This window comes from Oncorhynchus nerka, linkage group LG11 (assembly GCF_034236695.1).
Source record: "Oncorhynchus nerka isolate Pitt River linkage group LG11, Oner_Uvic_2.0, whole genome shotgun sequence".
In the NCBI taxonomy this organism is placed as follows: Eukaryota; Metazoa; Chordata; class Actinopteri; order Salmoniformes; family Salmonidae; genus Oncorhynchus; species Oncorhynchus nerka.
Window position 1 is genome coordinate 36868870 of NC_088406.1, and position 14509 is coordinate 36883378.

Genomic DNA, 14509 nt, shown 5'->3' on the forward strand with positions numbered 1-14509 from the left:
TAATTCCACATTGGCGATATGGGGTATTTTGTGTAGGCCAGTGACACATCTCAATTTAATCTATTTTAAATGCAGGATGTAACACAAGAAAATGTGGAAAAAGTCAGGAGGTGTGTATATTTTCTGAAGGCACTGTATGTACATTACTGTATATCTATGTATGTACATTACTGTATATCTATGTATGTACATTACTGTATATCTATGTATGTACATTACTGTATATCTATGTATGTAGATTTCAGAGCTGGTGTCCGTCATCGAACTCGATAATCCAGGGTAACACATTCAAAGATACAACACACAGTAGACATGCTTAGTCAATCCTACATTTTATTTGGATAATGTGTACAGCTCTATGCTCTACAGCAAGCCAACACAGTAGTGCGCTAGAGACGGGGGTGGGAGGCGCTCAGCACGGGACTGTATGACACAACACACCTCATGGTCTTGAGAGGAGGCGCCCTCAGAGTGTCTCACTACATATCTTATGTTGTATGCCTGAGGGAACATATAGAGTGGTGGCTTTGTATTGCTTGAAAAGTCTTAACATATCAAACAAGAAAAAAACAAATACTTATTAAAATGCCCATGTAGTGGACATGACTCAGGCTCATGGTCTCGCGATGAGGTGATGGTGAAATCCACTAGTATGAACTAATGTTGTGGATTTACCTCTGTGACCTCTGGCTTCTGTCAGGATTGACCTCTGGGCGCCAATGGCCAGAGAGTTTTTACACTAAAAAACCTTCCTCCCTCAAAATGGAATACATACTCAGCAGGAGAAATTCATTCAAATGTCTCCCTCATCCTCATTTTCTTCATGCTAGTGAGTAAATGGATAGAGAAACATTTGAGTAAATGTGGAATTGGAAACCAGATAGAAGATAGAAGTGAGGATACCAGGGTGATCTCAAAAGTCATTGCTCGATTCCTTGTGTCTGTTCTCCTTGCCACCTCCTCAAAGGATCAGAAGGAAGCAAGGAGAGCAGAAGGGGAAGATCTGAGTATTCTATGAAGAATCAACTAAATACTTTTAAGACTCATCCTCTCCTGGTATTCAGAAAGAGGAGAACAAGGCTTGCCTAATAAATCAGACTGGTACCAATTCTTGGTATACAGTCTGAAAAAAAGCTTCCTTACAAGCCAGAATGTTCAATACAATTCCATTTGAACTTACTCTATCTGTTATCTGTGAGGTTGGTCCTTCAGAATATCCACAGGAAAGTATTATTTACCCAACTTTTCAGAGCGCCAGTACTGCCGTTGCAATTTCTATCACCTGGCACGACTTTGGTTAGTATGCATGTATCTTGTGCATGTAATTCCGTCTTGTGCACATGCCTTAGGTCACGAGCAAACAAATATTGATTGCCACACACAGAGACCCGCGTTTCGAAGTTGGTTTAATAATGCTTTCCTGTGGATATTTTGTCTCAAATTTCGACCCACGGACAATTGGCAGAGTAAATTCAAATATAATTTTCTTCAACATTCATGACAGACATTTTTTTTTCTATGTAATTGTGCGTGGCTATGCTGCAACGTTACACAGCATAGCCACAGCAGAACACCATACAACTGTGTTGGGCCTCTTTGGCTCATCATTGTCGTCATAAGACACTTTTCACCACAATCTGATTCAACAGTATATCAAAGCTGTTCAGCTATTTGATTAAGAATAAAGGGATAGTGTTTTTATTTGTTATTTGTCTGTGATATAATATCATATCAGCGTGTCACTTACACATTTCAATGTCCAAAATGTGTAAGATGTGAAGTGTCAGTTTTATCTGTTCTTATTGCTTAGTTGTAGAGTGGAATGTGTCCGTGTGAAAGTAAGGATATTTTTTGGACATAGCTGGCTCTAGCCACAGACCACATCTGACACCACTATAAGCACAGGTATATCACAAGTACATCATCCAAGGACATGTGCTTTACATGAAAGCTGAACAGTCTAACTTCTAGTTCCCTAAGAAGAACATGTACTCTATAAACATTTTCAATGTCATGTTACTGTCATTTCGATATTGAATGGGGAATGTGTTCTCAGAAGCTGAGGAAATAGTGCACAGTCATGATAAATTGCTTGCTTGCAGGCTAAGGGTTAAGGGCCATTATGGAGACCTTGACCATGAATCTGGACATTTTTCTACACAGAAAATGAAAGTTGTGCCTATGGGACATTGCCATTTTTTGGGAGGCTTGACATTATTGTTGCCAGCAACAGTTGAAGTTCATGGCTTTTCAGTAATGAGGCAGCTCTTCTTACATTGTAAAAAACAACAATGTTAAATGTCTGCACTGAATGCAAACCATCTTCTCTTCTTCAAGGCATTCCATGACAATACCTCCTCCAAATGCCTTATAGACAGATAAATACAGAAAATAGCATCATAGTTTTATAACATTCTGTAATATAATAAACATAATATATTAAACAATCAGTTAAATAAGTCGTAAAAAAAGATGAAGTTAAAACAATCATAATAAAACATATCCTTCTAATAGCTTTTACAGTATTCCATTTTATATTGATTAATAGGATATATTTTGTATTAAATAACCCCTTGACAACATTTCCCGTGTGGCTCAGTTGGTAGAGCATGGCACTGGTAACACCAGGGTTGTGGGTTCAATTCCCACAGGGGACCAGTATGAAAAAGTATGTACTCACTTACTGTAAGTTGCTCTGGCTAAGAGTGTCTACTAAAAGGATTACCTCTGTGTTATATTGAGTTATTATCAGACGATATATGTACATTCATATAAGGGTTAAGATATATTACCTACCAAGATTAACAGTTTCAGTAAGATAATCTGATGTTGAATGTAAAATCCACCAATTTCATCAACTAAAAGACAATTAAAAGGAAAAGAGACTAGGTTAAATGTTCAGATCAAGTGACACCACACATCTTCATCTGGTTGGGTGCTATTCTCTCACTACACCACTAGGGTCAGCCAAGTGCAAATCAATGTTGGCTGGTTTCATAGCGTCATGGCTTTCAACAGCTGCTGTCTACACAGCTTGGAGTCTACCATGTAGATAACCAAAATTACCCCTTTATTTAAGAAAATTAGAATTTTCTCTTCTCAGCTATCTGAGACAAGAGACAAATCTACCAGAAGGCCCTAATAACCCCTTTTGCTTGACTAGTAATAGTGAGATCAAATCAGCCACAGCCTAAGGTCAACCCAAAACAAACAGCAACAAACTGTCACGCCCTGACCTTAGAGCTTTTTATGTCTCTAATTTGGTTTGGTCGGGGTGTGATTTGGGTGGGCATTCAATGTTCCTTTTTCTATGTTTTGGTATTTCTTTGTTTTGGCCGGGTATGGGTCTCAATCAGGGACAGCTGTCTATCGCTGTCTCTGATTGGGAACCATACTTAGGTAGCTTTTTCCCACAGGGTTTTTTGTGGGTAGTCATTTTCTGTATAGTTTAGTTTCCTTACAGAACTGTTTGTTTTCTTCTTTGTTAGTTTTGTTCAAGTGTTCTGATTGAATAAAATATCATGAACATGTACCACGCTGCGCTTTGGTCCAGTCATATACAGGAAGAGGATCGTTACACATACCATCTATAAACAACATTCCTATGTGTCTTTTATCCCTAAGGTGAAACCCCCCCAGCAAACCACAGATGTAAATAAACACAGAGAAATACTATTCTCTGTGTACAGTATTACACACAGCTCACTAAACCTGAGAGAAGCATCTGGCCAAACTGGTCCCAATGCATTATTACCCAAAAATGTCCTGTTTATGCAAAGCATCTGCAAGATTAGAAGGTTACCTATACCTCCACCTATTTATGCAGGATGCCAGGAACTCCAGTTTAACTCATCCAATAGCTTCATCAGTGTTTGGTAATATTTGTATTTTTTTTAAAGCTCAGAGACACAATATAATTGAAACCTACTAAGATCTGTGTGTGAGGTCAGTGGACTAATGTTACTTTCAATTATTGTATAACGTATAGGGTGTGCTGTAGGCCTACCTATTGTATGACCAATGGAATAAAGAAAGATTCAGTGGGGTATGACTACACCTCTTGGCCATGTGGGAACTTTTCAAGTGAAGGCCACCGATGCAGATCTGAAATTCAAGGACATACACAGATGCTCAGACGCTACCCAACTGTGACTCCGCGTAACAGAGGTCAGAAAATGTTTTCTACAAGGGCAACCCAGGGTTGATTTATGGTTGGCCCTAAAACGACACAGCAGGGTAAGGTAATTGCACAGTAGGCGCTGTGGTCTATGACAACAGGCCATATGTTAAACTAACCTCCACACAGGATGTCACACTCGGATAAGGCCCCATAATAACGTTATATAGAGCGACGCCAGTGTAAATGCATTCAACTACATGATTCTACACATTGACGTGAAGTGATTAGTAACAACAACCTCATTGGGTGTTCGTACACCTGGAAGTTTGGGTTAATTCAGGTCATGTCAAAATGTATAATTATAAAAAGTGTTCATCATAGCAATACATCTAAATACCAGTCATTAGAGTTAATAGGATTATAATCAACAATGCTAAATTAATCTCAGTATCAATTCGATAATGGTGCAGGACAATGGGCGATTTACAGTATTAATAAAATCAGATAGTCATAGTGATTATGAGGATAGCGATGATGATGACAATGATTATGATAATAGTGATGATGATGATGCATTTCTAGGGATGGTCACAGTGGGGCCATCAGCCTTCAGCCTTGGTTTGAGCAGCCAGCAGGTGACGCTGTGGCCGTGGCCGCCAGTCTGGGAGGAGCTCCGTCCTGGGGCTCCATGGGCCCCTCTCCACCCCCCTCCTCCTCCTCCCCTCTTTCCCCCACCAGAGGATTCTGTCTGTGGGCCAGGGAGTAGGAATGCCTGACCCTGGACCTGTGGTGCCTGCGGTGAGGGTGGAGGAACAGCGCTGGGTCAGGCATGGCGGTGGGCTCTGCAGGGCACGTCACCCTCTCCCTGGGGACACACTCCCTGGCCCTCTCCGCCCGGAGCTGGTGCCCTGACATGGTCCTGCTGTCCCTGCGTTTAGGCTTGACCACAGGGGAGGCTATGGCAGAGCTGGTGTTGGAGGCATTGGAGAAACCGGAGGGCGACTGAGGAGAAAAGGGAGAAAAGATGGCGGTGTCCCACTCGGCTGCTTGGCTGTACTGGGGCCCAGGGGGATTCCCATGATGACGATCCCTATTCTCCCAGTTTTCCCTGAGGGCCTGCTGCCTCTGCTGCAGCCGCTGGTGTTGCAGTTTCTGTCGGGCAGCGTGCAGCTGGAACGAGAGGTAGGCTGCCGCCTCGGTCTGCCTCTGCAGCTCTGTGTTGAGCACCGTGGAGCGTTGGCTGCGGCGCTTCAGCTCATCCAGGAAGCGGCGCTCCTTGTCCTTGAGGTTAGCCCGCAGCACACCAACCAGCGCCCCCTTGTGAGTCAGCTCCTTACACAGCTCTCCCAGTGTGCACTGCTGCTCGGCCCGGCGATCTTCGACCTCCAGACAGCGGGCCTCCAGCTGCTCCTCCTCCTCCGCCAGGTCTGAGGACGAACACACGAACACAGAAGCAGAGAAGTGCACACAAATCAAATAGTAAGGACACATCAGAGATTCACAGACAGATAGCTAACATTCAGACAAAAAAACAAGCCCCAAATGCAGCTGCCAGGATTTACATGAAGGGCATCTACTACTCATGCTGACATATTGACCCCACAGAGCACTCCTCCTAACCCCACCCCCAGGACATAGGACCAGAGAACCGAGCACTCCTCCTAACCCCACCCCCCAGGACATAGGACCAGAGAACAGAGCATAGAACACATGCAGAAAGATAACACACTGCCTGGATATGATACATTCAGTCAAACGGATATGGAATTAGGTAATGTGACCAGCGCTGGCTGCTTTCAATCACCAAGTTGGCCTCAAAGCACATTTGTGGATCATCTGGCAGATAGGAAATGGTATGTGGGTTTAGGGATTGAATGGACAAAGGCAGAAGACTGAGCACATATGGGCAAAGGATTAAAGAGCCACTGAGCAAATCCCTGCCAGTATCCACCACCCAATCTCTACCAGCCGCATCATGGCCACTGGCATGGTGTGACATCTGCTGCCACTTACCCACTATAGAGAGAGAGTGAAGAGAGTAGACTGGCAGACTGCTCACATGCAGTGGTGGTGTGATGGGAGGGGAAGGAAGGTGATTGTTTTGGAGGGCTGATAGCCGATATAACATTCAATGTAGTAATATACTGATAGTTCCCTCAACCAAATAATACCTACTTTCTCAGCGGACAAAATTGGCTGCACTGATGTCATCATTACACCAGGAATTTGCTGTGAAAACGTCACTGCATCCAGTTTTAACCGCAAGTCTAAAATCATTGTACATCATTTGCTGTGCTTTTGGGGCAAAGTCAAAGCTATAGTACTCCATCACAGTGAAATCCTCCAGTAGGAATGGGGGATTCAAAAAAGCCTTAGTCAGTACTAGCTGTAGCTGTACCTTTGGGCTGAGGCTGCCCAGCTCAGACAGCTGGGCCAGGGGAGAGGGATTACACCACAGCCTCTGGTATGCTGGTTGACCCAAGAATTAGGTCAAAGTAAACTAATGGGAAGGGAGAGGAGCAAAAGGTGCTGTGATTAGTTGAAACTTGGATGTGAAATCATTGTAAAATGATCAGTAGGGATTTTCATTTGGCCTATATTAGGATTGCTGCATTTAGTTTAGAATAGGAGGAACCTGATATCCACATAAATAGCCCTTCCTTCCTCTATCTCCTTTCTCATCCTCCTCTCTTTCTCTTGTTCTTCTCTTCTCTCATCACTCTTAATCCCTCTCTCTGTACCAGTCTCATCCTGTACCTTTTTCTCCATCCCTCTGTCTTAATCCCTCTCTCTGTACCAGTCTCATCCTGTACCTGTTTCTCCATCCCCCTGTCTTAATCTCTCTCTCTATACCAGTCTCATCCTGTACCTGTTTCTCCATCCCTCTGTCTTAATCTCTCTCTCTGTACCAGTCTCATCCTGTACCTGTTTCTCCATCCCTCTGTCTTAATCCCTCTCTCTGTACCAGTCTCATCCTGTACCTGTTTCTCCATCCCTCTGTCTTAATCTCTCTCTCTGTACCAGTCTCATCCTGTACCTGTTTCTCCATCCCTCTGTCTTAATCCCTCTCTCTGTACCAGTCTCATCCTGTACCTGTTTCTCCATCCCTCTGTCTTAATCTCTCTCTCTGTACCAGTCTCATCCTGTACCTGTTTCTCCATCCCTCTGTCTTAATCTCTCTCTCTGAACCAGTCTCATCCTGTATCTGTTTCTCCATCCCTCTGTCTTAATCCCTCTCTCTGTACCAGTCTCATCCTGTACCTGTTTCTCCATCCCTCTGTCTTAATCCCTCTCTCTGTACCAGTCTCATCCTGTACCTGTTTCTCCATCCCTCTGTCTTAATCCCTCTCTCTGTACCAGTCTCATCCTGTATCTGTTTCTCCATCCCTCTGTCTTAATCCCTCTCTCTGTACCAGTCTCATCCTGTACCTGTTTCTCCATCCCTCTGTCTTAATCTCTCTCTGTACCAGTCTCATCCTGTACCTGTTTCTCCATCCCTCTGTCTTAATCCCTCTCTCTGAACCAGTCTCATCCTGTATCTGTTTCTCCATCCCTCTGTCTTAATCTCTCTCTCTGTACCAGTCTCATCCTGTACCTGTTTCTCCATCCCTCTGTCTTAATCCCTCTCTCTGTACCAGTCTCACCCTGTACCTGTTTCTCCATCCCTCTGTCTTAATCCCTCTCTCTGTACCAGTCTCATCCTGTATCTGTTTCTCCATCCCTCTGTCTTAATCCCTCTCTCTGTACCAGTCTCATCCTGTACCTGTTTCTCCATCCCTCTGTCCTAATTCTTCTCTCGATCCCAATCACTATTTTACAGATTTTTCTTTCTACATCTGTTTCTCCCCTCCCGCTCTCCACTCCTCGCACCCCCCCCCCTCTTCCTCCATCTCTTTCCCCTCCCTCCCTCTCTGAGTAACCCAGCTTTCTCCTTGGTGTAGTTCTTCCTGGTCTCTGTCTAACCGTCGCCCACTAGACCAGGGTGGTGAGGTCATGCTGCAAATATAGAAAATGCTGTGTAATCTAATTTCCATTTCGTCCTCATTTTCCTCTCTCTCTCTCCCTCTCTCGCTCTCTCTCTCTCTCGCTCTCTCTCTCTCTCTCTCTCTCTCTCTCTCTATCTCTATCTCATTCACTGACCCTCTAACACGTTCTGTACCATTCTTCCCACTCCCTCCCTTCCTCCCTTGTCCCTCCATCTCTCTGTCTCAGCAAACAGACTGTAATTGTACCCCTCCACCAGGGCACAGAGGAAAATGAGAGAGGAGGAAAAATGGATGGATCAATTTGTGAGGATGGAGGAGAGGGGGCTGTGGTGGTGTGATAGAGCAAAGGACAGCCTGCTCTGGAAAAAGAGGGGGGTCCTGATTAGTTATAATTGGCTGCAGATGGGCATGAACCCCCCAACTCCTCCTTTCTTTCTCTTTCTCTCCACCAGCCATTCCCTCCCATCCCCTCTGTCTCTGTAATTATCTACGATATTAACATAATATCCATCTTCTATCTAGACATTCTAATGCAACAAAGTACCCATGAATGGAATATTAAGGTGCACACACACAGCCTTTGTTTGATAGTTCATATTCATGAACTGTGGATTGCACTCCGCTGCCAATCTACCCAATTCCAATCCTCCTACACATTGTTTATCCTGGTAACAGATCAATCCATAAAATGTGATGTTTTATTCATGAAATATGGCCTTTATGGCTGAGACGAGAGGGGGAAAGGGAGAGAGCGTTTGTGGAGGTCGATCACAGGGCTGTCCCTTGGCGGATGGGTAAAGTGAAGGATAATGCCATGAGGGTGGGATGGGTGGAGCCAAAGAGGACAAACAGTTAGTGTCACAAAGCCAAGCCTGGAGAGAATGAGAGGGAGGGGGCAGGAAGAGAGAGAAAGAGAGACACAGAACTTACCCAGTTCACTCTTGCCTGGAGGTTTCACATTCAGCTCACATGTCAACTCTGAGAAAACAGAGACAAGAAATGAGACATCAGTGAGAGAGACGTGAATGAATAATGTGTGAGACAGAAATGAGTCATATGAGTAAGTCTAGGAGACAAATAGATACATTTCAGGAATTTACAAAAATAATAAAAAGGAATGCTTTCAATCTGATGTGTCTCGTTGAAAGACTAAATACTAATGCTGATCGAAACTAGGGATGAATATTTCCCACCAAATCTACCAAGTTTCAATACCGGGAATAATTCATATTTATCCTGAAAGTGCCCATCATAGCAACGAGAAGTAGGGTTGCTGAGGGTGCTGTAGCACCCCTTGATAAATCACATAAAAATATATACAGTACCAGTCAAAGGTTTGGACATACCTACTCATTTAAGAGTTTTTCTTTATTTGTACTATTTTCTACATTGTAGAATAATAGTGAAGACATCAAAACTATGACGTAACATATGGAATCATGTAATAACCAAAAAAGTGTTAAACAAGTTCCCACATATGCTGAGCACTTGTTGGCTGCTTTTCCTTCACTCTGCTGTCCAACTCATCCCAAACCATCTCAATTGGTTTGAGGTCGGGTGATTGTGGAGGCCAGGTTATCTGATGCAGCACTCCATCACTCTCATTATTGGCCAAATAGCCCTTACACAGCCTGGAGGTGTGTTGGGTCATTGTCCTGTTGAAAAACAAATGATAGTCCCACTAAGTGCACACCAGATGGGATGGCGTATGCCATACTAGTTAAGTGTGCCTTGAATTCTAATAAATCCGACAGTGTCACCAGCAAAGCACCCCACACCATCACACCTCCTCCTCCATGCTTCACGGTGGGAACGACACATGCGGACATCATCCGCTCATCTACTCTGCGTCTCACAAAGACATGGAACCAAAAATCAAAAATTTGGACTCATCAGACCAAAGGACAGATTTCCACCATTCTAATGTCCATTGCTAGTTTCTTGGCTCAAGAAAGACTCTTCTTCTTATTGGTGTCCTTTAGTAGTGGTTTCTTTGCAGCAATTCAACCATGAAGGCCTGATTCACGCAGTCTCCTCTGATCAGTTGATGTTGAGATGTGTCTGTTACTTGAACTCTCTAAGGCTGGTAACACTAATGAACTTATCTTCTGCAGCAGAGGTAACTCTGGGTTTTCCTTTCCTGTGGCAGTCCTCATGAGAGCCAGTTTCATCATCACTTGATGATTTTTGCGACTGCACTTGAAGAAATGTTCAAATATCTAGAAATGTTCTGGATTGAGTGACCTTCATTTCTTTAAAATAATGATGGACTTTCAAATCTCTTTGCTTATTTGAGGTGTTCTTGCCATAATGTGAACTTGGTCTTTTACCAAATAGGGCTACCTTGTCACAACACAACTGATTGACTCAAACACATTAAGAAGGAAAGAAATTCACCTGTTAATTTAAATGCATTCCAAGTGACTACCTCATTTATTTTATTTAACCTTTATTTTTAACTAAGCAAGACAGTTAAGAACACATTCTAATTTACATTGACAGCCTACCCCACACGACGCTGGGCCAATTACGTGCCACCCTATGGGACTCCTAATCATGGCAAGTTGTGATACAGCCTGGAATCAAACCTCTAGCACTGAGATGCAGTGCCTTAGACCGCTGTGCCACTCAGGAGACAATTAAAGCTGGTTGAGCGAATGCCAAGAGTTTGCAAAGCTGTCATCAAGGCAATGGGTGGCTACTTTGAAGAATCTCAAATATAAAATATATTTTAATTTGTTGAACACTATTTTGTTTATTACTTGATTCCATTAGTGTTATTTCATAGTTTTGATGTCTTCACTATTATTCTACAATGTAGAAAATAGTAAAAATAAAGAAAAACCCTTTAATGAGTAAGTGTGTCCTAACTTTTGACTGGTACTGTATATATATTTTTAAATTGTGCACTAGGCCTTTATTACCTTCTGTATGAGTGGAGCAAAATAGTGGTCAACAGAATATTTCCTCAGCCCTCATATGGGCAGCAAGTAGGCTAGGCTATGAGACCGCACAGAGAAGCAGGGGAAATATTATATTTTGACATGCAGGCAAGAGAGGTGCTTTGATAATGCAACCTATGGATTACAGAATAAAGTTTGGAATTTTCATGCGAGACAGGAGTCAGGATTTTGTGTTTCAGTGGGATTGGGACTGGATAGGAAAATAGCCTAGGTTCTAGGACAGGAGAATTGTCCTCATTCCTCTCTGAATTGTTAACAGACTTCATATCTGTGACAGAGATGCCTATGTAGTGAAATGTGTATAGGCCTATCTAATGTGTGACTGTTTGAAGATTCACAATGACAGCTCAAAGAGGCACATGTTCATTTATAGTCTTTAGGCCAACTGTAGAGGTTTCCTGTAGGGTTTAACTGCAATCGGGTCGATGTGCAGTCCGGCAGTGTCAACTATGCGTGTGCTTTGAATTTAAGGCGACTTTGTGTGGAGTAAATGTGCTAGACCATGTGACAACTTCTTTGGATAATGTGCTATTTTAATTTTTGCCAATCTGATGCTGCGCATGTGTAGGGCCTGCATTGGTGCCAACATTGAGGTAAAATGTTGTAATTTCCCAGGTCTTTCATTTTATTTACTCAGGAAATGTGAAGTGTTCCCAGGACAGTCCCGGGTTCACTGTTACCCATGTTAATCCTTAATCATAACTGTAGTGCTGTTGAAGCAGTGAATGTCCAATCTGTTTGTTTGCGTCTAGTCTGTGAATTAGCTTGACTGCAGACAGTTCAGACAGAGATGATTAGGGCCTTGTGTAGACTGGACATACAGTAATGCCATTGAGTTAAACTGATTATGTTTAGCTGGGTGGACTCTAAGCACTTCTCCAGTCAGCACAGACAGATGCCATGCTTGGGTTGCTCTCAAGGACAAAGACTAAAATATACTGTACAGTATTTATATTATGTCCCTGTCTATTCCCTCTCACTCGCCAGCTGGGTGGAATAGACAGTTTACCTCCCAAAATAAGCACAGTAAATCCTTAACCTATCACCTTCTTTTGCCTGCTCAGAAAATCCCATCAATCCCCACAGAGAGAGAGAGAGAGAGAGAGAGAGAGAGAGAGAGAGAGAGAGAGAAAATTAAAGACAGAAAGAGAAAGGAAGGATGAAGGAGGAGGATGGTGGATAGATTAACCCCAGCAGAAAGGATAACTCCAAAGGGGGAGTCAGACCCCCTACTACCAGGAACAGGAAGGTATTATAATATGTGGTTTCCTTTCATGGAAACCCTGGCTGTAGTGGGGGAGCATTCATTGAGATAAACCTGCTCTTTTCAAGTTAAAGTTAATAGTCCCAAGAAAACAAATTGATTGGGCTGATAGACTAGTACAGTAGGCTACATTGTGTTTGTATCTAAGATTTGATGGCTTTAGCATCTTTGCAGTGTATGAGCCTAGTCTGTCAGTCAAACCACAACACCATGTGGTGATGCCCTTTAACTGAACCTTCTTCATGTTCTGCAGTGAGGTCTGCCTCTGCTTGGCTTGGCAGTAACACTGTTGTTGTAAAGAGGGTCACTGTCTACTCCTCTAGTAGACGGTATGTGTGCATGTGTGTGTGTGATGTATAGACTCACCGCTACATCGTTTCTGCAAGGACAGGATCTCCAGGTGTAGGCCATGCAGTAGGGTGAGATGTTCCTGTCTGAGAAACACTGTACTCCTCTCAACACTCTCCATCTGCATGTCCAAGGTGGAGCCTGTAGGTTCCATGATTACACACCTGTCCTGCACCCTGCACAGAGAACAGGGTCAGAGGGCGTTAATATACATTATACCTGCATGTGTATAAGGGTCACTTTCCTGTTACTAATGATGAACAATAACAAAAGGAAGTATTACAAATGTATATGTGTGTGTGTCTGTGTGTGTCTGTGTGTGTGTCTGTGTGTGTGTCTGTGTGTGTCTGTGTGTGTGTCTGTGTGTGTCTGTGTGTGTGTAATGATGCATTTGCAGTATCTTTCCCCCTTCTTTATTTACCTTCACTGTAGGTTAATTATTTAATCTTACTTTACAATGCAGTTTAGAATATCACCTGACACATTTTCGATAAACATTACAACAAGAGAAACACTGGTCTTAATTTATTCTAAGATACATTTTTAAAAAACACAATGATTGATGATGGTTATGTCAGGTAAGATAAAGTGTGTATGAGTGTGTATGAGTCATTGTGGTCATGTGGTTAAAAATGTATTGATCACCCAATAGAGAGATGGAAGAAACCAACGCAATATGCTTGGTAGGTTACAGTATGTTGAAAGTCCTAGTACCAGTTAAATTCAATTTGACAGTTGATTCCTACATGCCTACAATACACTCAATAAATGTGGCAATTTTATGAAAATGATCCATGCTTACCGTGCTATTTTAGATAATGTCGAACGGAGTCCCAAAGAATTACGATATGAAATACATGAGATCTATAAACAAGTCCTTCGATCCATACATGATTGATTTCCAGGAATGTTTCAAAACCATTTAGGATATTCGTCCAATAATTGAGATAAATTCAACATCATTTGCAGGCGATAACGTTGTATCAAGAACGAAAGATGATAGCCTGTACACAGAAAAAAAATCAGCGACGCATCACATATCGGTCCTGGAAGGCTACAACAGGATAAATATGTTTTCATTACTGCTGCACCATCTCGCTGCGTCAGTAACAGTTATTGCCAAAACACTCATAACAAGGTCACCATAGCAAGTAGATTGTAACGTATGGAAACGGAGAACGATACATTTCGACAGACGCAGCCTCCCACTTCTTCATCGTCTGTTGGGTTGAGCTGGTACAGTAGTCTACTGTCGTATGATGAAAACAAGACATCGCGACCGGAACACCCGAGATGATCATACGACTCAAATGCAGCTTATTGAAAGAAGTGGCCGTACCCAACATCGACTTTTGCCAGGATCGATATAGCAGTAGTTCGAAGGCAGAGATAGGACAGGATAGTCTTTATTATGAATGTTAAAATGACTGTACTTTTGGTAAGACAATTGTTTGGGTGACACCAAAGCCTGTTTATCCGAGCCAGGGTTCTTACGAAATCATATGGGCTACTTTGAGAATATGCACGGCAAATACAAGCCTCAATTTCAGCACCATGGACAGGGACATTGCTCTGGACATGCGTCACCCTGAGACAATCTGACATAGTCCAGTCATTTCAGACCTGATGGGGGATGGCAATGTCTTGCTAGGCTTGATGGATAGGCCTAGCTCTTATGTCTATATGGAAATGATCTACGTTAAAAAAAAATCGCAACATTTAGCACAATAATGAGGCTTAATTGGCCAAGAATTAAGACTGTCAATCATTGATATTCAACCTGGTCTTAGAGCATTTAGTATTATTCTGTATGTTAACCCGGGACCCT

At 42.8% G+C, this 14509-nt stretch overlaps 1 protein-coding gene across 1 annotated transcript; it reads right to left on the reverse strand.

Annotated features, from left to right (window-relative positions):
* LOC115136806 (coiled-coil domain-containing 92B-like) lies at positions 1 to 13955 on the reverse strand. The gene is made up of 4 exons (XM_029672619.2): positions 13484 to 13955; positions 12700 to 12857; positions 9037 to 9084; positions 1 to 5547 (listed from the first exon to the last, which is right to left on the reverse strand). Exons 2-4 carry the CDS (start codon positions 12833 to 12835, stop codon positions 4730 to 4732), a joined length of 1002 nt encoding a protein of 333 aa, XP_029528479.1. The 5' UTR covers positions 12836 to 12857; positions 13484 to 13955; the 3' UTR covers positions 1 to 4729.
* Positions 13956 to 14509: the final 554 nt, after the last annotated feature.